General features: G+C 43.4%; 2 protein-coding genes across 2 annotated transcripts in view; both read right to left on the minus strand.

Annotated features, from left to right (window-relative positions):
* IGF2R (insulin like growth factor 2 receptor) overlaps positions 1–10405 on the minus strand; it is a 60752-nt gene extending 50347 nt beyond the window's left edge. Inside the window, exons 1-2 of the mRNA XM_040599324.1 lie at positions 10239–10405; positions 2318–2451 (exon numbers count right to left, since the gene is read on the minus strand). Of these exons, the coding sequence (XP_040455258.1) occupies positions 2318–2451; positions 10239–10390 (286 nt within the window). The 5' untranslated portion in view covers positions 10391–10405. The remainder of the gene's footprint in view (positions 1–2317; positions 2452–10238) is intronic.
* Positions 10406–24619: 14214 nt separating this feature from the next.
* On the minus strand, positions 24620–25609 carry MAS1 (MAS1 proto-oncogene, G protein-coupled receptor). The gene has a single exon (XM_040599424.1). The coding sequence runs from the start codon at positions 25607–25609 to the stop codon at positions 24620–24622; it is 990 nt and encodes a 329-aa protein (XP_040455358.1).
* Between the last annotated feature and the right edge of the window lie 811 nt (positions 25610–26420).

Raw genomic sequence — 26420 nt, forward strand, 5'->3', positions numbered from 1 at the left:
ATTTAAAAACAGTATTATTGTTTGCAATGACAATTTTTTTCTGGAGGAATGAAGAAGAGATCTGATTGAGCCCGAATCTGAAGAAAGCTTATAACTTAGCGAAGTTTATCAGCTAACAAATTGCCCTTCTTCCCCCAAATCAAAGCCCTTCAGCTGCACTCAGCTGTGGCATGTAAGCAATCTCACATCAGCTGGACTGCTTGAAGGCCAGTATGCAGCTTAGCAATTTTAGGTAACTGGAATCTACACTGGGAGTTGACACCTGCCCAGACCTGGATCAAAGAGTCTTCTTTTCTCGTTAAGAGTGGTTTGTTTGGGGTTGGGTTTTTTTTGACACAAGCTTGATAATCCATTAGCATGACGCCAGCTCCATGTGATGGCGCTGAAGCTCCAGTGCAACTACAGGCAGTACAATGAAGCATGGCAGGCATCACTTAAGTCTCAGACTAACCATGAACAAGAACAAAACCTGTGACAATTTGTCCAATAAAACAAAGCAGAATTCAATGTCGATGTTAACTGCACTGCTCCGATTTCTTTATTTTATTGCAGGGTGGTTAAAAAACAACTTAGTTGAACAGGATTTGTGGCTTAACCCTCGGGAGTCAGTTCCAACAGCCTCTGCAAGACCAAGTTCTGACTGTTGCAAAATCTTCCAGCCAGTAGCAGTCAGGCAATGAGACACTCAAGGTTTGCACACAGCGGTATATTTGATACTGCTCATAGTCATTACCTAGCTCCATTCTCCCTTGTTTCCACAAGAAGCATGGAACAAAACCTACACAAGCCTCTGGGTCTCACACTTCCTTAGGGAGAACAGGTGTCCTCAAGCTCACTCAACTTGCCACATTCCAGCCTCCCTCAAAAAGAGCATGTTAAAACAAATGCTCAGGTGCCCATTCCTTTTCTAATCCACAGACAACTGAAGCCTCAACTGCATATAACTTGAGACTCACATCAGCAGGAAACAAAATTCTTGCTGTACATTTTAGGAATGAAAAACATTAACAGCATCAAGTGGTCTGAGATGTCATGCTCCTCAGAGTAGAAGATACTACTACATGCAATTGCAGTTTGAACTCCAATGAAATTTAACCAGTCAACCCAGAAGACTCTGGAGCTTGGATATAATGCCCTACATAAAAAAAACCACATGCACACACCACCACACATGCAGCCACAAACTGAAATACACTTTTATTCATGCACCCAGAGATTTTATAAGCCTAGGTCACAACACTAGCAGTTTGTCTGTAAAACACTGACTGACACAGCCTGAAACCAAAGTAACTCTACAGTTAGTGCAGAAGGGCAGGGAGAATGGAGGCTGACTAGCCGCTGTGCAACTGCCTACAGACGAGAATCATTTTTCTCCTCACCATCTTCCAGCAGTTCAAGCTAAAACACTTTTACTGAAGACTCATAGCTTCTCGTAAGAGTTGTGTGCCAATGGAAGGCAAGATTGGCTAGCATGTTAAATTCAGACTTCAGATCTACAGATACTAAGAGACAGTGTGAAGAGAGATTACTTTTCAGAAAGCTATTGCTTTATTTTATGAGAAGTAACAGTCAACTATCAGAAAACCTCTTCATCAGTATTTATATATTATTGTTTCATCAGCTGAAGCACAGAAGCAACCTTGCAAGTGACAAGCATCCACTAAAATAAGCACACAAATACTGTTCAGAGCAAAAGGTGCTTCTAACTGATGAAATCACATGCAAGCACGTGTATAGGAATATGCCAGTTTCATATTTAGATCAGCATACTGGTCTACCCCTTCTCAGAATACCAAGGACATCTGAACTACTGAAGCAGCCACCAGATTTTACAAGTGTAACTGAAAACAGAGAACTGCATGTAATTGTCTTCCTTTCTTAGCAATACTCCAAGACTGCATTACATAGAGTAACCTGACTCCAAACAAAAAGATGATGTTACATCAGGCTACACTGTAGCAAAGTTTAGAGCTATAGCTCAAGCTTTATCCTGTGTTCAGTATCGAGCTCCAAACAAGGCTGTGCACAGTGCATATCCTGTCACAGGTAGATGCACTTATCTCTACTTCTCTACTTAAGACAGCCTTGCATAGTTTCACACTAGATTAGTTACCTAGACCATAAGTTTAACTGTCCTGTGATGTGATTATCTGCAATCAGTTCATGTTTTCCCAAATCCCTCCGGTAAACCTACAACAGAAAAGTTTTAACACTGTTCTGAAAAAAAAAAAAATTCTTTCCTAACATGTCAGTTTGCAATAGTTCTAAGACTATCCATTAATGAACTACTTACGAGGAAAGACACTTGTTGACTTACCTACAGACAGAGAGGTATTCTTATTGATGTCACATGCACAGACTGCACTTGATCTTCCACACTCTTCAACACCGTAACAGAAGTTTATTTTATAAAGCACATGCTTGTCTGGATCGATTGCTTCCCATGTATAACTGAAAAGAGAAAAAAAAAAATCTGTCAGCTGGTATTCATAGCCTGCACTGCAGTCCTCTAGACACTAGGCCCTGAAATAACCAAGTCATAAAGCTAAGAGCACGACTAACTCGAGTTTCACATTTGTGTTCTACATGCATAAATACCAGAAATAATTGCTATTTTGTCACAGCCAAGAACAAAACAGGTTTAATCACAGAGGAGGGTATATCAGGTCCATTTTCCTCTTTCTTGAGCATTCAACCACCCATTCTTTCCCATCAAACCTCTGTGAAAGCCACCCTGACTAGGAATATCACAGGCAGTAAACCTTTTTCCTTGGGAGCGTGATAATAAAACTTCTCAAACATCTTTGGCAGGCTGCACACTACTGCACTTCAGCAATACCCAGTGACAGTGGCAGAAGTGCTAAGCCTGAGTGGCACAGAACAGCCAGTCTCATCCTGCATGCCAGCAGCAGAGCCACCTAACCAGGGTCAAAACTGGGGGTGAGATTCTCGCACCATTCAGACTGCAAAATGCTAATAATGCTTATAAGGGCCTAGCTGCATCTCTATGCATTTTACATATATCTAGCTGAATATTGAAAAGACAGTTTCTCAAAGGTGTGTCAGAAGCTGGAAAGCAAGCAGAGCTATCCGCAAGAGACTGTGGAAGTTCACACTAGCCAGCTACAGCCATATCAGAAAGTTAGTTGTCTAAAAACCGATAAATGAACATGAAGCTCTGGTTAATCAAAACAGGGAATAAATGAGAGTAACAGAAGAAAAAAAAAGTTAAACGCAGCGTAGTTCAGTGGCAGAGCAAGGATTTGCCTCCCTCATAGCAGGCAGACTGCAGAGAGATGTGGTCAGCCACATGACACAGCAGCACCCAGGTCAGCTAGCTGGGAGTCAGGAGCTGTTTAGACAGCCTGGCTTCCTGGCACGGCGCTCTGGCCAAGCTCTGCTAAAAAGGCATGGCTCAGTAAACATGTGCTGTCAGCTTGGCTCAGCTCCACCTCTTCTGGAGCTGGCAGCAGCCTGCATCCTCTGGACAGTACTGATTTTTGCAACATAAGAGATTACCCAGCTTCCCTTCTATCCCAAGTGGAAACTTTAGTAGGATTTAATACAGAGATAGCACAGCAGAAAACTGAGGATGGCACAGTGACTTAGTAGGTATGCCTATTATTTACACAGGGTTTAATACATCTGACCCACAGAGGTATGTTTCTTAATCTACAGATTAGTACTATATGCACTGAGGGAGATCAGCTACGCCCTCTCAGCTCTCAAGACATTAGAAGTTGACCAGTAGCTTCACCCACCAGGTTTGTTTGCCTTAATCCCCAACTCACAGGTGCTGTACCACTTGATGTTATCATACCCCAGACCCCCACCAGGAGGAAAATCCATTCCTGTTCCACTCTGCAGCCCAGTTTTTGGGTGAGGAAGGGGCAACAGCAGTTCAGCTACTTTAGCCTAGATTTTGAATCCTCTGAGAACTCTACTCAAATCCAGTGCATCCCATCGCTAACCAAAGCCAGCATTAAGATACCACATATTTTCCCATTTAATTACTGGCTACAGGGTTCTTAGCTTCCCTGTACTAAAGCAGGCATATTAATTTCAGTCTGTTAATGGCTGGAACAAGTTAGGGACAACTATGAGAGAGTTCTCTCTGTAAACAAAAAAAAAAAAGGAAATCTTTACATCCTAATTATATTAGGATATAAAGGCTCAAATATAATATCATCAGCCTCAAAAAATAACTTACCAGGTACTGAGTCATACCCAAAACACCAACAGAATTATTTTTTCATCAGATTCAAGGACTATGTCTCAATCCTAGGCAAACACTTGACATTATTCTTTCCTCATAAGCAGGTAGAACTGACATTTTACAATCATACTGATTAGTTCTCTGAGCTATTTTATTGTATTTCTAAAGTGGATAAAGACAATCCCAATGCAGGATGATGATGAGAATTAAACGACAGTACAGAATAACCAAAGTTCAGCTACAGGAGAAAAGCCTGACAAGACAAAAAAAAAAAAAAAAAGAGAAGAACCCTGACTCTAGCTTCAAGATATTAAAACTAAAGCCAGTTTTACCTCCAGAAGAAAATGCATTTCAATCAAAACACAATTTCTTCACAACGAAGGCCCAGAAAGTTAGCATTTCAAGGAAAAATCTCAAGGGCTCCAGTACTCTCTTTTTTGACTGGTTTTGAAAAACAAAAAGGTAACATTCAATACTAAGGTACAAAATTTTTTATCAAGCCAGTGTTCTTCAGCACAGGTTTGGTTTGTTTATCCTTTTTTTGAGAACTTGCAAGTTAAAATCTGTCTGTGAACTGAATGAGAATCCAAGTCCTTCACACACTGGAATTATCACTCTCCGAGAGATTAAGGGGTTTGCTTTCCATGTTATGAAACAGAGGAAATCAACATCTTCAAGTCAGTTCACCCACACACCAGAAAAGACAAACAAGATTAGCAGCTTACAGAACCGAAGCAAAGCAGTCACTGGAGCCAGCCCTTCTCTCTGCCCTTTCACAGGCTGCTGGACAGGGAAGGCTGGGGTGTCCTTCAAAACAGTCCACAGAAAGGAAATAAGAAATCCCACATTTAATCATGTTCCAAACCACAACTTCGGTGGCACCCAAAAATGAAAATCTAATGCAGTTTCAGAGTAGTATTACTTTCAAGGAAGTTCACAGGACTTTTTTTCTTCTTCCTAATGGGTGGGAGGAGCAGGCAGGGAGTAACAGCAGGCTGGATGCAGCCTAAGCAGCTGTTCTCAGAGACATGCAAAATACAATTTCACAGTAAAAGCAAGAATTGTTTCTCTCACAAGTAAGACTTTTGGCATTAAATCAGTGCCTGGGAATAGTTTCAAGTTGCTTGTGCTCCACTTTCCAATAAGATAAAAGCTGACCTCTCCACTGCATCCTGTAATAGAAATTGTCTGTTGGCAATGGCATCGCCCATCCTGACTATGGCATCACCACGCAGACTGGCTTCCTCCAGCTGCTCAGCACTCACCTCCACCAGCAGTGATGCCTCATGCAATTATCCCCTCACCAGGTCCAGCCAAAATTATCTTGTCTGAAGGGCTTAAGCCATACCAGATTCAATGTAGTTGAACTAGTTTAGGGAGCTGTTATACCAGCAGCTTTAAAAAGCAGGAGCCTTGGTCATGGGGTGGGATGTGATGCACACTCTATCCAGGGAGCTCAATACAGCTGCTGCCTCGCAGACGACCCCATTCAAGCAGCCACTTCTGGTGCAGTTCAAGATCTGAGCTCAAACATAGCATCTGCCTTGATCAAAACAGTCAAACATTTATTTTTACTGAACTCACAACATGACCCCTGTTTCCAGATAAACCCAACCGTGGACTATACCACAGTTAAACGCCTGAAACATACACCCACATAAATCCACCGAGGGCAGGCTCTCCTCCTCTCCCCCCCCTTCATGTTGCTGGCCCCAGTGCCTGACACAAGCTGGACACAGGGATTGCCCTCTCTCAAAATTAACTCGGCAAAAACAACAGGTGCATGCGCATGTGTGTGGAGAGGGGACTGAGCCTGGCCAGCTCCTAGTCTGGCTCGCAGCGGTTGCTGGCCGTGCACCAGCAGCAGGCAGGCAAGCAGGGAGGATCTACTGCTGCAAGCAGCGCCAACCCAGGCCACTGTTGAAAGCAGTTGTGCAAGCAAGGTCCCAACGAGTGACAGGGAATAACCTTGCCTGCAGGTCAGCCTTTCCAGATACCTAACTTTGTGTTTTAGAGACCGAAGCAACAGCATGAAAAAGAAAATTAAACTACTTTTCAGAAAGTCGTAAGATCAAAAGAGTGCTCTGCATTTTTTTTTTAACAAAGCAAAGAGCAACTCATAGAAAAATAACACAGGAAAGGAAAAAGCAAGTGTATTTTACCTTGTGAATCAGTAGCGCAGGCACCAAAGTCAGACAAGATGCAGGTGGCTAACGGCTGTCACAGCACATGCATCCCCACGCCAGAGCCGCTTTGAGGTCTGAGGACTAGTGAACCACTTCAAGTGCAACAGAGCACCAGAAAGACTATTGCTACCATTCTCATAACCACATTCAGGTTTTTGGTTTTCAAGCTCTTACCCAAGGGATAACTGCCAGGAAGAGCAGCACACTCTGCTCCAAACAGCTGTAAAGTGTACCGACAAAGAAACACAAGTTTGGTCTCTGGGGACTGCATTGAACTGGCTCGTTTTGCTTAAAGAGTGTTACACACACAACTCGGCACAGACACAAGGCAACCTACAACCACAGAGTTGGAATCCATATGAGATTATTCATCCACACAAGTTTGCACCCAGCAATTCCTCAGCTATCAGAACACTGCAGAGATTAAACTATTAAATGTGGCTAACATTTTAGCACAAATATGTAAAGAAACTTCTACGCCACAGCAAGCTCTCCTTACAGAAAATGAGAGCTTGAATGGCACATGGTACAGAGCTATCACTATGCTTCAAGAGCTTTTTAATGCACCCCTATTCATACTTAGCTCCGTCACCTTTTCCAACCATCACGTAACACTAACACTGCATGTCTTCAGGCAAGCGTTCTTCCATATGCATCGTGTGTAATAGCCTTACAGTTACACCACAAGCTGTTCAGCTTTCTCCATCTGAAAGACATCTGGTCTTTCATGCTACACTAAACCACACCTACTACATCATTTTACAGACTGCTTAAGAAAAAGGATAGCATTTTGAAGTTCAAGTGCGCAAGAGCTATAAGGAAGCCCATGTGCTGAGAAATCACATTCAAACCATTATAATGGCAGCTTCCCAGGCATGTGAAGCAACCACGCACGTATGCAAATAAGACCAGTAATTACTTATTTATGACATCTCCCAGTTAAATATGTCAAAGCACTTAATAGAGCTGAGCAGTTCACCTAAAGGTCACCTGTCTGTCCTCAGCACGTGCTTCTTCACCGAGGCTAAGCTGAACACTAAAGCCAGGGCTTCCAGTGGCCCACAAGAGCACAACTGTGGTTTCACAACAACAGCTGAAGAGACAGTGTTTGAATGAATAGAACTGTACATACATACAGTCAACTGTAGGAGTTGCATTATTAAAAACTATAACATTAAATGTAAAGTCAACTTAATACCACCAAAGTTGGAAATTCTTCATAATAGCAATTCTGTGATGTACAGTAGTCGGAGGAGTTTTCCTTCCACTCACCAGCCCAAAAGTTATAGAACTCATACACAAACTCCTACCCTTGCAAGGGGGCAAAAACATTACCTGTCATCAAATCATCTCTCATCCAGGGTAGATTATCAGGCAAAAGAGCATGCAGAGGAGGCAGCTGGTATTTGCTGCTCTACCATCACACTTGAAACATTTCCTGCCATTTTTTCACAGGGGAAGGAAGGTTTTACAGTAACTTCCCTGATGTTACATGGAAGGTGAAGCCAAATTGTCTAGCTTTCTTTTGTTTTTCAAGTAGATTGAGTTAAAGAACAGTTCACAAAATTAACTCCAGAATTTGTTTCTCCTGTGTTGTCACATGAAAGATGTATGGGGAAGAAAGAAAAACAGGACAATAGGCCAAACTGGCTAGTAGCTTCCTATATCCAGCCAGTTCCCTGTATCCTTTCCGAGGTGCTCATACAATCCAGGAGCAGCAAACCTGGAGACCTCTCTACACAAAAGATAAAAAGAGAATTCCAATTGCAAGTCACACAACAGCACGGTCAGCTGTCGGAGTACAAAGGAACAAAGAAGAAAGCATGACAAAACCAGTTACTACAATCCATGACATTAGAAAAAGTTTCAGAGAACAAAAGCTTGTCTTCTTCTCCCAGACTGTCCAAGCATACCAGCACTATGTACAGCAGCAGTACACAAAACAAGCAATGAAAACCACTAACTCAAGTTTAAGTAGCCCCATGCCGCAGTTCTTGTGCAAAACTGTTTTGACACCTTTCCCTCTTCCTGCAAGACAGCTTTCCTAACCTGGGTATCATTCTAGTCTTTCAGAGGAGAGTCAGCACCTTTTCTAATGCCCAACATTTGCCCTCCTTGCCCATCTTTTGACATTCCCACACCAGACAGAAGCTGCTGCAGCTTCACCAGCCACACAATCAGGACACTGTTTTCATAACACTTGTAAAAGAAATTCAAACCTTGTTTTGAGGCAATGACAAAAATAGGTTGGTCAGGGACTTGTTCTGCACACTCATGTTGTATCGTTTGGCTCAGACACCAGCCAGCAGTGCATCTGAATTACCTAACTGCATCACCCCTCACTTGGTAGCTTTTCCACAACTGTGCCTGGGATGACACTTCATCACCAATCTCCCTGGGGTCTTCCCACCTGTCAGACTACAAGTCCTTTTTTCCTTTATCCATTTTAGATTAGTAGGTCTAATCCCTTCAAAGCAGTTTTTCCCACAATGGCACAATAGCAAGTACACGTTTTTGAAGCAGACCGTCTTAAAAGGAGACCTGCTGATTGTGCTATCTATTCACAATTTATTTTTCGCTTGCTGGTAATAAAGGAAAACTAACTGAATTCATTTGCATCCAAAAGGAGACTGCACAGTCTCCCGATGGCACTCCCAAATACTCCTGTAGTTGCAAACAATACCAAGATAGACATTGACGGGATTTAATGCTATTCTCAAAACGGGAACTGTTTGACAATCAAACCAGTTAGGGCAGGAGGGTTTTTACAAAAAAAAAAAAAATCATTAGAGTCAGAGGAGTTAAATTCTTTCCAGGAGCCACACAAGTTTCTCATCTCTGGCTCAATTCTACAATTAGGGTGGTCACCTCACAAGGTCATTTTTGCCACTCTAAGGGGTTTATTTTGCAAGCAAACCTACTTCTTCCCTTTTTCATTATTTAAGAGGATCATACCCCAGATTCCACTACGAGGAAAGCCCATTCCTTCCAGTGACCCAGCCTCTGCCCTCAGCGCTACAACCACCATGTCACATCGGTGCCTGCCCAGTGCCCTCGATTGAGGGGGCTACTCCTGTACCGCCTCCTCTGGCTAAAGTCACAGACTGGGAAGACACTGTTGCCAGACTCAGTTCATGGCTGAATCAGAGCAAGAACATGCCAAACCATGAAGAGTGGTGCCACTTCCACATAGCACTTCTCGTTTCTCAAAGCCTTCTTAACTCACCTGTAGGTAACTTAACGGCATTTGGCGATATCCTTACCAAAAAGGCGACTCCCAAGTGACGCCCCTTCCAAACCACTTTGGGTGTTTCCACACTAGAACAGACACAGTGGCACAACCCAGGAGTCCTGACCACAGGCGACTCCGACAGAGCAAGTCTCCGCAGCCTCTCACCTGCGGACCTGCCGTGCCCACGGAGTCCCACACCACGAGGTCCCCGGGGGGCAGCTGGGCGCCGCCGGCTCCCCCGGCCCGCCGCCCCTTGAAGCGGCTCCCGCAGCCCCACGGCCCCCCCATCGCCGCGGACCAGGCTCGCTCTTCAGCCCGCGAACAGCCGCCCGCCCCGCCGCCGGCAGCGCTCCCCGGCCCGACCCACGCCGGACCAAGCGGCCAACAGCCCCACTCGGGCCGCCCCGAGCACCGGGCTCGCCCCGCCGAGCCCCCGGGCTGGGCTCCCGCACGCCCCGCTCGCTCGCACGCGGCCCCGCGGAGGGCAGGGGCGAGCACGGGCGCCGGGAGACCCCCACCCCCCGCGCTCCGCCGGCTACAGCCGCTCCCCGCGGGAGCCCCCTCGCCAGCCGCCCCGTCCCACCGGCTGCCCCCCGCCGCCCACCTGCACAGGTCCCGGTAAAAGTCGCTGAGGGCCGCGGCGGCCCCGCTGCCTGCCCCCGGCCGCAGGGGCAGCGCCAGGAGGACGAGGAGGAGCGGGCCGAGCGCGGCGGCGCGGGGCCGCGGAGGCGCCGTCCGGGGAGCGGCGGGTGCCATGGGCGCAGGCCGGGCCGGGCCGAGCGGACGCGGCTGCCCCGGGACGTCAGGCGGCGCCGGCGACCAGCGGGACGTCATGTGACCACCGCGCCCGCCTCCCGGTCATGTGACCGCCGTCATGTGCGGGCGCGGCGCTCACATGATGCGCCCCCCCTCGGCTGCCGCGGGGTGGGCGGAGCCTCCCGCCGCCCCCCACACCCGCACCCCACCCCCGGCCCCGCACGTGCCCGGCGCGCCGGTTACGCGGGCTCAGCGCTGCGCCGCGCCCCGGCCCGTGAGGCGGGCGGGTGCGTGAGGGCCGGCAGCGTGCGGCGCCCCCGCTGCCCGCTCCCGGGAAGCAGGATGCCCTCCCTCAGCGTCCCCCGCGCCTGCCTCAGCCCCGCCGCCCTCCTCGGCTGCCGCACGGGCGGCTGCGGGGACGGGTCATCCCTCCCGGGGCACGCCGGCGTCGGGCCCCGCTGGCAGCTGCCGGGAAGGGGATTCGGGGCCTTGCGCTGTGCCCGGCGGCGGGCAGCCCTTTGGGGGGCGCGGGGTGTGCAGCGTTTCACCCTGTGGGGCGTGCCGTGGTGGCCGAGCGGGAGACACGCTGTGCGGTGCGGGGTTTCAGTTACTCAAAATGTGCTGTGAAGTGTTGGGAGAGACCGGGAAACTAAAGCCATTAGGGATGGAGGCAATCACAGGGACGCCGTTATATATATTATATATATAGGATTACTACTACGGCAGGAAAGCTGGCACGGTGTGGAAATCCTCCCCGTTTCAAACTGAAGGCGTGAAGGGGCTTTTGCAAGGCAGCGGCCTTGTCAGGGGGAGGTGGAACATACTGTCCTACCACCTCTGCCTCCTAGGCTCCTCAGAAGAGCCAGCTGGCCCAGAGTTTGTATAATGGATTATTTCTGGGATTTAGGAAATTTTAACTACACAGTGCTTAAGATTCAGAAGTGGGACTTGGCATGTAATTTTTATGAAACTGCAGCTAAGAAAAGCACCTTTGAGAGCAGGAACAGTGGGGAGAATAAAAGAAACTAGAAATTAACGCTCTTTAAACAGCTGTGTTGCTTGTATGAAGAAATTCTGTTCACAAACTAGGAATGCTTTACAGAAGTCATTTGCAGAAAGAAATGCAAAAAGCCTACAACTGAAATAGTTTCTGGTTTTCTTGCCCTGTTCCCTAGCATCCAAAGGAGTAAGACAGCACTGAAGATCTGCCTCTATGGCAGTTTAGCCTGATTCCAGGCTGCCGTGATCTGCTCCTTTCCTCCTGCTTTCCATCAGTTACATATTCCACTTCCCTTGTTTTCAGTAACATTAGTTCTGCAGCAGGGCAGTCAGCTGGCTAAAGGTGCTGATGTGGCTGAAAGCTAACATTATTTTCATTGCTCTGTGTAAGTTTTAAGCTGTACTAGTTGCCTGACTTACTTGGCTCATTGCACAAACACTGACACAAGCTCACAAAGGGGGAGAGGAAGGCACAGCTGGTGCTGCAGGGGGAGGAGGCCCCCAGTATGATCAACTTTAGTTCCTGCAAAATTTTATGCGACCAGAGAAGCCAGAAGTTACAGCTCAAGTCAAGACAGTTGTTCCCAGCTGCCACACAGCTTCAGCCCCCAGTCCCCTCTACCTGTATGCTTGCACAAGATGTGCTGGTACTTGTGTAAAGCTGCTCAGCAAAATTCAACTCATTGGTCCAACAGAAAAAAATCACCTGCTGAAAAAAAAAAGGAATAGTTTTCTGCTGGTTTAGCAATTGTAGCATCTTGGTGAAGCAATGAATCCTGCTACAAGTGCAAAGCAGGAAGAGAAAGCGGGTAAAGAAATGGACCATATCTGTTGGCCTGTTAACCTGTAGTGGCAACTTAGCTTTTAGAGGTATCACAGCGTAACCTAACAGCAATGTTCTCAGCTGACGAAGAGAGGAAGACCTTCAATCTTTGTGCTGGAAAGAGAGTTGTTACATGAAACAATAATCAATCTTTGTTCAGAACCTAAGAAAAAAATTAATGAAAAGGACTGGGTAAGTGCTGTTATCCTTGGCAGTTTTCTATTACTATATGATGGATTATTGCAAACTCTTGCTCTTTTCTTTTTTTTTTTTTTTTAGCCTTCAGTGGATTCCGTAAAGCTCAAAATCTGATTACCCAAAGTTCCCTGTTGTCTGCTTTTAAGACTCCGGCCTGTATAATTTAAAGACAAGCTTGATGACACAAACTCAAAGGCTCACAAGAAGACAAAAGCAGTAGACAAAAGGAATACCAAGTCTATTATTTCTGCGTTTATGTCTTTTAAACTTTACTGATCTGCTGGCAGTACCAGCATCACTCACTCTAGACAGAACAGTGCAAATACCTAAGACTTACTGGTAAATTCTGTCTCTGCTTACCAAGCTGAATTAAAAATGTAATGACCAAAAAGTTCACTGCAGACAGCAGTGCAGACAGACATACTGTAGCTTCTGATTCCATCATCTACTTGAGTTTCTGCAAAGAGAGCTTTATTCCTGACACAAATTTTGTATACATTTAAGCATGTGACTCCACTAAAGACAACATGGCTGCTCACCTTGCTGACATTGAGTATAAAGATCTGCAATGTCAGGGCCTGGCAGTGCAGAAACAGGTAATTTCAGTTATCTGATAAGAGCTAATTCAGTGGTTTACTGACAAAAGAATGAAGGAGTTCATACGACTTACATTCTTCATTCTGCATACTGCTTTCTATGTGTAGGCCCCTATATTTGCACAAGGCTCAGAGACTTCAGAGCAGTTTCTTTGCATACAGAGAAAAGTATGTGAACAACTACCTAACAAGAAAGAAAGACATTGAAATGTCAGGAAAAAATCCCAGTTGGACAGGAAAAAAACCCAGAAATTCTGCTTTCATCTGCAGTACTAATACATATGCATCAACCTAACAATGAATCAAAGTTGCAACACAGCAAGGGTAGCCATGGAGCTGCAGAAATACTGAAATATACATTGTAAATACAAATACCTTTAAAATAGAATTATAAAGTAAAAGTTTGCAGATTTCAATCCTGTGACTGTTTCCATTTCCTGTATATTTTCCTTAACTTTTATAATCTGGGGGATCCAGTGGTTCTCTCAAGATCCATGGAATTTCTCCCATGTTTAAAGCTATCTACAGGAATAAAAATTGGTGGGAGCTATGCAACAGTCATTTTTGTATCCTAAACTACGTTCTGCAAGTAGGCAGGAATGTTTCATTCTGAGTATCGTTTATAAATAATAATTTAAATATTTACCACCCATGTTTAATGATAGTGTCATCTCGGCTAACTGGCTAGCATGGCACAGTGCTAAAATATTCTGAAATGAAATCTCCTAGTCTTACCTTTTCCTTTTCTTCAGCAGAGGCTCAGCATGACGACTGCTAGTTAAGTTGCAGTAAATCCCAGTACACCTGAAACTCATGCTGAAACTTCCAAGTTATGAATGGTTTTCAGTAGGCAGCATATCATGAATAGGTGATGAATATATTGGGCCTTTAGGATTCTTCCTTACAACTTGCCAGGTGTCAAATGTCACATCATTTCATGTTCTTCTGATTCACAGTCTTGCTTCATGTGGCCAGTAGCAGCTGTGCAGTGCAGGCTGGCTGAGAGGCAGATTGTTTCTACTGTTACTCTCAGTTCTGTTCCCTTAACACTCGTATCTGATCTTTGCCTTTTCAAAAAACAGGAACAAAAACTCTTTCAGAATCCAGAGCTGGTTTTATATTGGATTGTGGGAAATTCTTTCTTTTGTGAGGTTTGGACAGTTTATTTCTAGCTGTCTGTAAGCTACACTATAATAAAGTAATAATGTTTTTGTACTTTGTGAAAACTTCATAAAGCTCTTGCATGGAGCTGTACTGTTCTTCAGAAAGCACAGAGGCACTGCTTACCTGGTGGTTCTCTCGTCTTTCCCTTTTTCTTGCTTGCTAAACCTAAACTTTAGTCTTCCTAATCTTGCACCCATTTCCATTATTTCTGAATGTTCCTTGTTCTTTTTGCTGCTCATTCAGTCTTCCATCAGTTCTCTAATTCTTTCTACTCCTTTTCCTTCCTTTTCTGTTCCACTAATACTTTTCCGTATTTCTTTCCCTCTAGCAGTTCTCAAAGGCAAGCTCTTGATAAGGGTTACCTCCTGATTTGTTATGATGAGTCATCCTGCTTTATAACAAATTAAAGTCAGACTGTTGAGAAAAACCGTGTCTGATGATCTTGTTTCTCAGACTTAGGTTTAGGCTTCCCAATGCAGTTAGAGAGATAATTAGTGACATTTCCTAACCTAGCTGATATTGTTCAAGGAAACTGTAAAAGGATACCAACTTGGTCTAAACACGTTGACTTTATTTGAAATCTTTGTCTTGTTGGGAAGGTCCTTACATGCTGTATGTGGTGTATGCACTAAAAAGGGCCCTGTTCTGTACTGTAGCTTAGGAGATGGCCCTAGTCAAGGCCGTTCTTGAGTCATTGCCTAGGCAAGTCTATAGCAGCTTTTTTGTATTCCTCTGTCTCTTTTCACATCTTTGGTCTAGCTTTCAAGAAATATGACTCTTGGCTATTTTTGCTTGGGTGACAACTCAGTGTTATAATGGTGAAGGATCTGATTCACCAGCTAGGGCATAGGTTACTCGGTGGACTTGCACTAAGCAGAGCAAGAACTGTAAAATATAAATCACTTCACCAGAGTAAACCAATGGCACTTTCATTGGTAGTCAATGAAATTTCACTAGCACAACTTCTTTATGTCACAGTAATATGATTTGATTTCTCTGCTAATCCTGTTTCATTTGAAGTACCTACTAGAAATTTATCACAAACAATTTAACCTCAAAGCACCTTACCAAGACAGTAAATGTAGAGTGAAAGACTGTTCAGTGCTTTAAACCTTGTTACCCAGTCCTGGGCACTTCTACTTCAGTGTTGCTCTTCACACTTCGGTCTGTTGTCCCAGAAGCTTTTCTCTTTGTGGCCATCTCTGAGCTAGCCACCATCCTTTGGGGTTCTCTGACCTGTGCCGATACCAGACGGGCACACAGCACAAACCTGTTCTTTCTGACCTCACTGTGTTCCCAGAGAGCATTCTGTCAGACCAGCAGATGTAAGTGTGGTGGTACTAAACACAGCCCCCACTTGCGAGGCAGGCTTTGGAAATGAAAGTGTCTCCAAATGTATTTGTTATTTCAGAATTATTTTCTGACAGTTCCCTCTATTCTGCTCCTGACTTAGATTTGTCAGCAAGCTCCCAGGCTGCTATATGTTGTCATTACCCATGTACTCCAAAAATAGCACCATCTCTTTCCAAATATGATAATCTATCATGTTTTACTCTCCAGTGACTTGATCTTTCCAATCACTTTTTAAATTCTGGAGATGAAGTGTTTCCCTTTCATGCAGCTGGGACCTCATCTGTAACATGGTTACCTCATGGTTAGTTGCAGCTCAGCACAAAAGGATGTGATAATGCTCCCTCACCTACCATAGCTGAAAACAGTTGTGGTTCCTCTGCTGCAAGAAGTGCAAGCTGGTACAAAATATATAAAGACCACTTGCCGTGGCAAAAGCCTGCAGGTGTCTCTTGTGGAGCTGAAGTGAATAAATGAAACTTCTTACGTCTGGAAGACTTACTGCTCCACCATGTTGTATGTTTATTCTGAGACAATAAGATGCTTTTTTTAATTCAGTAGTTACTTCACCTAATTTGTTAGTGCTATATATGGCAATAAGTTGCCATCTGTTGCATCTTGATTGTCATAAGATAGCTGATAAATTTCTCCTTTTTTCCTGGCTCTGCGTAGTGTGGCTTCTCTTTCCCTTGTAACTGAAGGAGACTAAAATGAAAATGCCATCATCAGCATCACACTTAAATATTAAGAGACTTCATACACAGCAGAGAAATTACCAAACTGGTTTTGTTTAAAGAATCAAGGCTCAATCTACTTTTTCTTTCTTTATATTCATCTCAGGGGAAAGTAGCTATGCAAGACATTTCTTGCATAATGTGCTATTTGTGGAGGGCTAAAATATGTGGCATACATTATTCAGTTGATTCTGCTATCGCCCTGTCTTGCTAAAATATATTTATATATTCTGTTCATGTATACACTTTTGTTTTCATAGCCACATTCATAAATATGTTTAGATCAATATTAAATGTCTTCTACATATGCATTTTACTTCCATTACATATGTCTGTAAACCATTTTAAGATATCTGAAGTAGAAGAATAAGAGATAAGGTTACATATAAACTCATTTAGAAGAGAAGTAACAATCTGTTTCTTTGATAATAGATACCACATTTCCCTGTATGTATTATATTCACAAGTTGCTGAAGAAGATAGGGTAAAGAAAATTAAGTAGCAATAGCAATGTATATATGAAGGCCTGGTTAAGTCATTACAGGATTAATGCCAAATAACAATATTGTAGAAATGGTTCAATTAAAGATTCACATTAGATTATAATAATGGATTGCCATGTAGATCACAAGACAGGAAAAATATCTCCAAACTGCACTGTTTTGAGTTGGTAATATCTCCACCTGAGTCAGTGGAAGTAATCCGGATTTTCCTTACCTTTTTTCAGTCAGAACCTGAGTTAAATGGACAGAACACATGTAGCTATGAATGTGAATGTGCTAAGAAATATGCGTCAGATCGACATGGAATGACAACTGTCTTGAAGAGTTTGCTGGCATTTTCTGAGGTACTGACACAAAATTTAAAGGTATAATAAATGTTATCATGGGAAAGAAAAATCTTACAGTTCACCCTTACTGAAGTGAATAAAAACTGTGATGGAAGATTTACCAGTGATAAATACTGATAGTTCATGACAGTTATTTCCTTAGCAGCTGAAATAAAGTAGTAGTAGGAAATATCATGTATGTTCTGTCCCAAAATAGGATGGAAGGTTTGTGCCACACAAGAGAGAAAATAGTTTTCTTTGTGTATTATTTGCCTTAACTTTCACCTTCGCAATGTTCTAATGTGCATTCCAGACTCAGAGCATGGGCTCCCAAATAGGTGTTGGAGGAGCTGCTGGTTTCTGATGTGCTAGCACTTATTTGTCTTTGAAGCCTTCAGTAAAACTACTTGGAGGGATTTTCTGCGTCTTTTCTGCTTGGCGCTTCACACAAAGCAATAATGAGGAGACTGATACTGTGTTTGATGATAGGCAACAGTACTGAAAGTTTGTTCAATCCTCTTGGCAGTGTTTTGTTATCCAAATGCTACAGGAGGGACACAATCTCATGAACATGACCAAGAGAAGAAAGTAATGGTTGCAGCAACTCTGAGTAGACAGGGTAGGAGGCATCCGGTCTCTGCAATTTTACAAGTCTTATGCTAAGGATCAGACTGGAGGGAAGTATGAGCAGAGTACACAGCAGGAAACTCAGGATGGATAGAAAGATGAGAGATGCATGGCATATATTTTGCTGTGACTGCCTAAGGACTTAACACAGCTGTGCTGTAGGCTTAAAGTCTTCTGCTGTAGGGGTTAAGCAAGGAAGAACCCACAGGATGGCACATGTAGTGGCTGAATGATGCTTTGGGACCTTCCCAGACAGGGAAAAGTACAGATAAAAGTTTCTCAGCACTGAAGGCTCCTAAGAAACAGAGGCCAGTGTTGTGGTCAAAAAGATGTATGCTAACAGATAAATGAGTCAAAAGAGAGCTGATAATAAAGAATATAGTTAGCGAACAGAGCTATATTTACAGAGGACCTCAGCGATGCCATGGTTAGCAATAGGGACATTGTTCATTGCTCCGACACTGGTCTGACTGGCCCAGCCTGTCCCTTGGCTAGGGGCAGGTCCCTTCTAGGCCTTGCCCAGGGGAAAAATTATCAAAATTACTCAAAACAAAAATAACTGGTTGTATATATTTATTTTCACCAAAATAATTACACTTTGCTATACCATGTAATTGAGTATTTTCAGTGACCTTAGGGTATGTGTTCATCTGAAAATCTTCACGCGTAATAAAGAGAACTTTTTTCCTATAAATAACATTTAAAAGTTATATCTGAAACACATATGTCACTCTTTGAGTCAAAAAATAAATCCAGGTAGACCAAAGACAACATAGAGCATAAAGCACCCTCCTCCAATGCATTTAAGCAAATTTTTTTTCTTCTGAGATAGAACAGTGGCACCAGGGTGTTCACTCCATCTTCTGCACATAGCTGTTAAAAGTTCTACATCTCTTCGTAGACTCTTTGTACATAAAAATACTTGCTTCTATAAATATTTTAATTTATTCTTTACCTCAACAATCTGTTACTTTTTATTATTAGAATTACCATTTATTTGCTATACTGTCCAACTGTGAAGGCCCATATTTGTCATAAAGTAAATTCTTAAAGGGATCAATACTTAAAGTTAACTGCTATTCCAGAGACACTTTGTGTGCAGCTCAAAAAAAAAAAAACAACCCAAAAAAACACAAAACAAACCCAAACCCCAAAATTAGTTTCTTAGTGGTGTTAGAATACTAGAATCCAAGTAAGAATTTATTTCTCCTACCACTGAGGACAAACCTTCAAGGTGACCATGAAATACTAAGGTACAAACTATACAGGAAATATAAGTAGACAGTGTTAGTCATAGAATAATTACAGCAAATTGGAGAAAGATTGGGATAAAAAACAAATTTACATGTTAGTAACAATGTAACAAATTAACATGTTAGTCTAGATTTCAAACCTATGGACTAACATTTCAGTCGGAAAAGAAAAAAATTTTGTTGTTGTTTTCTGCATCACCAACTGCCCAGCCAAGGTGCTGAGGGAGGTCAAAGATGCTCTGAAGGCAGTGCATGGGGCAGTAATGCAAGGCAGGGGCTACCTCACAGTAAAGTGACTGTCATGTCAAAGTGTGGGCCAAGGCAGCTGCTTCAGATAGTCAGTGACTCTCCATGGCTGGTGCAGGGGCTGGTGAGGAGAAAAGCATCCCCTGACTTGACTAAGTAGCATTATAGGACCTGGTTCAAATGCCACTGTGAAAACATTGCTGCACAGTAGCTTCTATAATATATCCAGATCCCTGCAGGAGTGACAAAATCATGGACAATTGTACTCAGTGTCAATAAAGGAGCTTCTTAAAAGCATGGTGATTTATTTTTAAAGAAGGAAGTTGAAGGGGAAATAGCTTTTGGGAGGTACAAGAGAAATCTGTTTAATCCCAAGTGGCACAGACAGGTTGATCAGAATAGATTGTTCTTGTTCATGAGTTTTTTCCAATACAAGAATTAAGGGCATTAAAAGATCTAGGTGGTGGCAGCTTAAAACTACCTAAGGGAGGATATTTTTCAGGAAACATTTAATTAAGCTGTGAAAGAGTGTTGTAGACATAAAAAACTTGTATGGCCTCCAGTGGAGGTCAGATGTATTTATCAAAGAGAAGTCCATTGAAAGTTACCAAATAAAAAGATTTCTAGACTGGGAAGTTTCTGAGCTGATAACTGTTGAAAGCTTGGAGAGGATGAGAAAGAAGTGTGTTATGTGTTTGTCCTGTTTCTTCTTCTCTCTAGGCATCTGCTTGTGACCACTGCTGGGGATAGGATTTGGGGCCAGACGGACACTACCATGTCCACTTCCTCTCCTTTCCTCTCCTCTCCATATTTCTGAAACAATGGAAAGGATTCTAGAAATACTTTACCTGCAGCAGGTCCAGTCTGTGTATTTAATGAGGCAAGAGTCCAGTTTGGAAAAAAATAGGTTGTAATAATATAATTAAAAATTGAATTATTATGTGCAAGGCAGAAGTATTAGAATTGTGCAGGCTACTTTATTTCAGTACCTCTTCCTGAATTTAGAGTTTTGCTCCTCAGTACTTTTCTTTGAATATGGATCCTTGTGCTTCATCTTTTAGGTTTGTAGGAGTAAACTGGAAAAGCAAAATAATTGCATGTGGACAATCACATAAGCACCTGGGCAACCAAATGGAAAGCAAACTGGCCTTTCTGTTGCATAGGTAGCCAGAAGTCCCAAGGAGTGGATTTGAATAAGTGATTTCTGCATGGAGTTAGGAAGAGAAGCAGCAAAGTACACACATGCCAGGCAGCATAGTATGGCAGTTGCATGCAAGCTCACACCAATTTTCTGCTTTCCCTTGACCTAGGTACTATCTGAGAATACCCTCTTCTGACCCATATCATCACTGCAACATCAGCAAGCTATGAATACCACCGCTTAAACTAAAGGAGTAACTGAAAGGTGCAGGCAGCAGCTGGCATTTCTTCTGGGAAGCTGGCATTTCTGCTGGGGAAGGAGAGCTGGGCACCCAACTAGGTTTCACCCAGATACCCACTGGGGGTACCAAAGGACAGTACACCCCACCACCAGGACTGGAGTACATAGTCTACGTCTAGCATAACAGGCTAAGGGCTGTGGGTATTGGCAGGTTAAAAAAGCAGTGCAGGGAAAGGATTGCAGAATATTGAGGGTGAAAGTCACTAAGGATTCAAACAGTCTCTCCAGGCACCATCTCTTCAGGCATCCAGGATGTGAGGAACTCGAAGAGTCATATGCGATCCCTTGTACTGAATCTCCCTGCTCACAAAACCCAGTGTGTGGATCACCCTCCCCCTGAGACTGGCAGAGTGGGAGGACTTGGGAAGGAGGCTCTCCCAGGTGCGTACAGAGCCAAGCATCCCAGGCTCCTGGAGGATGAAATTACCTAGGACCTTGCTGGACATCTGTCTAGGATTCTTTGGAAGACCCTGCAATTGAACTGTCTCTCCTATCCTCCCCTCAGAAGTGACCCAAGGCATTACATCAGGAAATCCTGTGCACTTGTAGATTGTTCTTATGTTAGGAAAGGGAGCAAGAGGGGGGTTCTATGTCAGCAACCAGCACAACTAGCAAGTATTTTAGCTTCCTTTTGAGGATTTCCCAGGCTGAGCTCCAGGCTAGACGTAAACTGACTAGTATCTTCTTCCTCACCCGTCTGCCCTCCCTGTCACAAGGATCATTCACAAAGTGCTTGAGTTACAGAGGAAAGCTGCCGCACAAACTCACTGCATTGTTTTGGGCCCGAACGCGTATAGCAACCTGCCCTATGTCATCCTCTCCACCCAGGGAGTAGATACAACAGCAAAAAACCTCTGTGCTATGCCAAGGCAAGTAACTTTCTGCATTTCTGACCACACTCTTATATCTCACAACATTCATTAGTATCAGTTAGAACAGGATTGTGGTAAAGAGAGTTTTAATAAACTAACTAATATACTGGGCATTTCTTCCCTGAATATTCCTTGTCTTGACTACACAGCAAAATTAAGTCCTTTTTGCCCTGGACATTACAAGAGACAATCAAGACATAGCTGCTGTTCTGAAGTGTCTGTAGAGTAAATGTGAAGGCACAACACTGGAAACAAAATAATATAATCCTCATTTTATAGGCAGGAAATGGAGGGACAGAAAAATTAGATGCCATGACTGCATTAAAACAGAACCCACATGTCTAAACTCCATGGCTAGTACATTACCCACAAGACAATCTTTCCTGTTCTGCAGTACTGCAAAGTGCTTATTAACACCACCTGATCCACAGGGTTATTTCACCCTCTCCCACAGATGCAAATCATTTTTAAAAATGTAAGCTGGTGGAGAATTACATTCTTGTTGTGCAACAAATGAAGTGTCACGTTTTCCCTGTTGTTTTTTTAATCATAATGTGCTTATCAGTTCCCCTTGTACTGCAGCCTGTCTGCACAGAGAAGAGTCATCAGGTGCTGTGATAAAGAACAAAGAACATCCCTAAGATATTTTTATCTGTGGACGGGGAAACATTAATCATTTTTCAACTGCTAGCTGTTCGTTCTTACTCAGACTTCTGGATGTTCATCTCGCTGAATGTTAATTTTGTCTGCTCTGTGAACTGATCTATGGACAGTTGTCCAAACTCTGAAACATTTGAGGACATGGCCAGACACAAGTGCTAAGGGGTAAGAAGCTAAAAGCACTAGAGCACCTATTCAGCTCATGAACATCCAAATCGCCCTGCTGCATATTATTGCCTCTTCAGATCTACCACCCTGGCTGCATGCATACTCATCCTTAACCCAAACCTGTCATAATAATCTGGGGATGTTCAAGCAGTCTAAGTAACATGCCTTGATTCAACCGAATCACTTTGAGAGAACTGGGTTACATGCGTGGTTACAGTGGAAGCATGTTTTGAACATGTTTCCTGCAGCTTTCCCCTTTCTCTGGTTCTCCATGTGGTAAGGGTAGGGCATGGCTTTAGAGAAGAGTCTAAAGTTTTTTTTCTGGGCTAGATCGACCCTAATATGCCAGTTGACAGTATGTATCAGTGTGGAAAAATTCCCCGACCAGCCCCCAGCAGGTGCATTCACACAAATGCCACGTGTGCGTGGACATCACACACGCTCATTCCCCATGACCCTCCTAGGGTCTCTTACAGACCTGCTTGCCATATCCTGTACTCAGCATCGGCAACGTGGAGCTACTCTGCTGATTTGTTGTTCCAGTAGTACCGTAGGAAACTGCCCTAAGAAAGAAGCAGACTACACTCGTCTCCCACCTGAATCAATAGAGGTGGCTAGCCTGGGACTGGAGTTTCAAAGACAAAAACTGGGACAAGTAGAGGGGCTGTCATAGATACAGTTTTTGATGGAGTGAGGGAATTAGGAAGATATAAGGGTAACCTCTTCCTTTTCCTGAGTCTTTTCTGCAATGACATACTGCAACACTTCAATGTAAGGAGAAAGGAGCACATGCATAGAAGGAATATTTATCCTTCTGAGATCTCTTCTCTATGTGAATTCCCATCCAGTCCTCAGTCTTAACCTACCATCTTCCTTGTTCTAGGACTGGCAGTCTTTCAACAAAGGAGGGGTAGGTTGTATTTTTCTTTCCCCAGTTAGCTATTAAGTGTGCCAATGGAAACTTGGCGGGAAGCTGAAGATGCTGCTTCTGCCTGTGGCAGGAGGTTTCAGTTCCTGCTGAATCTGGAGTTCCATAGGGACCAGAAGCAAATGCAACTCCCAGACATCTCTTTTGAAAGTGCCACAGCTCTCTCACTGCCCAGACCCCCCATATTCTCTGTCCATGTGATAAATCTGACATAGGCCCATCCTCTGCTTGCCTTTTTCTTCTGTGCTCTGCAGCTTGACTGTAGCTGGGTGAGTGGCCCTGGGAAATAAACTCTACAAAACACCTGCCCTGATACCCTTGTGCACGACAGAAGAGGGCAGTCATCTGGAACAGTGTGGCTGCGGTGTAGCCCTAGTTGTGCACTGTGTGAAGCACCTTTCTTTTTTTCTGTTTATCCAAAACTGATTGTTATAAAACAAACACAACATACAGGGAATATATATTCTCCAGAGAACAACTAAATACTAAGTGGCTGGGACAGCAAGTGTTGGGACTGACTTTCTCATTGAGTCTTTGAATAACTAATCCTGCAGGAACACAGACATTTTGGGGATAAGCCAGCCCCAACAGAATTAGAGCAAGAGCCCTTTGTGAGTTGACCACATCCCTATATTTCCAGCTACTCCTGTGTGCCAGGTACCAAATTATCCAAGGACTCAGAGGAATGCTGATGTCACTAGAAATTACACAACATATACTTTGAAAACAGACTCTGAAGTAGACTCTTAACCACAGAGGAACTTGACCATTTAATATATACTTAAACGTCTTGCTTAGACCAAAGCTACACCATATGTTCTTGGGTATGTATGGGGACTTACTCTCATACGTGGATTTCTTCCTCTGTTTCCCCCCGGGAGCAGCTCTTTTGTGCAATTAAACAAGCTGGAAACAGTTGAAACTAAATCCCAGGATGTAACGTAAATCCTGTGTTTAGGGGGTTTGACTTTTAAAAATGCAAATACACACAGGCCCTGATGACTTCAATAGCATTTATGGGTGCTCAGTGCTTGTATAAATGTCACACTATTTATAACATATTTCAGTGTCCTTTTTTTGTATTCTCTGTTGGCCTGTCTCTTTTCCACTGTGGTATCTTTGACTGACATAGTCACATCAGGATGTAGCATGTGTTTGAATAATTAAGAAAATACATATAAAAGTTAACTTTATTCTAGTCCATATTTTTCCATTGCTCAACCACCAAAGTTAATAGTACCATTTCACCACTACTTTTTACATTCTACGGAAGACAAATACTTTTAGTTTTGCAGTGGTTTACTAAACCTTTCAAGTCCAATTATTAGAAAATAATTCCAATTAGAAAATTGTTTCAGCTATATCCAAACTCATGCCAACTTCCTGGCTTCTCGGCCGCAACCCATCAGCAAGTGCTCTACTAAGAACCACTTTGAGGCTCTCCTTGAACCTCTTCTTCTTGCTGCTTCCTACGAAGAAGTAAACAAGGGGGTTGATGCTACTGTTAACTGTGGAGAGAACAACGGTGACATGGTTCTGCTGGCTGAGCAAAGACGACCAGTGGTGGTAATTCAGAAGATACAACAGCCTCATAGGCATGGCAAAGATGAGGAAGACAATGACCGTGGCCACAATGATGATGTAGAGCTTTGATGAATGAGGTCTCAGGGAGTTACGATGAATCCTGATAACCAAGATCAGGCTGGACAGAATCATTAGAGGAATGAAGATCATGAAAGTCAGGATCCATGTGAAGACGAGCAGTGCTTGGCAATGGTTGCCATTGTCGAATTGTTCCTTCATTGAATCATCTTTGCATGTTAAGTATTCGGCTACCGTCATTAGAAAAGACAGAGTCCACAGAATTGCACAGACAATTGCCGATTGGTGCTGTGACCGGTGGCATCGGTACCAGATGGGGTAAACAATAGACAGACACCTCTCAATACTTATGGCTGTCAGGAGATAGAGACCAGTATTATATCCAAGAAGGAAGACAATAGATAGTGTGGTGGTTATATAATAGTAAAAACCATACGCGAATCCAAACCCAGCAATGTACTCAATTGACAGAATAAAGGTACAAAGCAGTAAGGAGATATCGGCAATGGACAGGTGTGTGATGTACGCAGTGAATGGGTTTCTTTTGATCTGGAAGCAGAGGCACCAGAGGACAATTCCATTTTCACAAAAACCCAGGAAGGAGATGATCATAATTACCCAAAGTGGGGTCAATATCTCCCAGACCCTTTCCTGTGTAGAAATGTTTCTGTGCATTGAGATGTTCTCTGTGCCTTCGCTGGGATGAAACGTTATGTTTGACTCATCCATGGGGAAAGCTCAAGTTTGGATAGCACAGCTCTTCCTTCTGTAAATATGTATAAAAATATACTGTGAGCATTTTGTGCTCCTCCCCTCCCCCTTTTCTTTCTGTTCTGTGGACCCTCAATTTCTGGTCATAGCTGAAAGCCTTAGCGAAAGGAAAACCAGCCTGGATATACTGATGCTAGCTGAAACCCAGTTGGAACTACTCTTGGCAATGTTAAGCATTGCTAAGCTCATCAGGCTAGCAGAAATCCTGAGCTTTCTTCTCTTAGGGTTCAGCTTATGAGTGCTGAACCACAGCGAAAGAGATACTCTGAAAGAGCTTTTGGACAAGCATTGTCTCCATCACACTGCAAACTTTCATGACACAGTGCCCACAAGTAGCATTGGTGGTTCTTGTTAGAGCCCTAGATTGTTCCCAGACAGGTCTATTCAGCTCCCGTTGAAGCTAATGACATTAATTTTAAGTTACACATGTGTATTTTCAAGTGAATTTGGCTCATAAGAGGTTTTTTTATTGTTTTTTTTTTAAAAAAAAAAAATGATACCAACATCACTTTTCCAGGAAGGGCTTTAATAAAGTAAGTAAAAATAATATGTAGTTACTCAGCATTGTTTTCCCTCCAAGTACAGAGGTAAAGGCAAGGGAAAATGCCACTGTTTTGAGACAGTCTTTTTTTACCAGCTTCAAGCGTCATTTATCATAGCATAACATAATTTAACCATATTTACACACTCTGAACACTTAGCACAACTGCAAATATCCTGCAAACATTACAAATCCAACCCATCACAAGGAGAAGTAATTGTCAAGGTT

The sequence above is a fragment of the Falco naumanni genome, chromosome 6 (genome assembly GCF_017639655.2).
Source record: "Falco naumanni isolate bFalNau1 chromosome 6, bFalNau1.pat, whole genome shotgun sequence".
NCBI lineage: Eukaryota > Metazoa > Chordata > Aves > Falconiformes > Falconidae > Falco > Falco naumanni.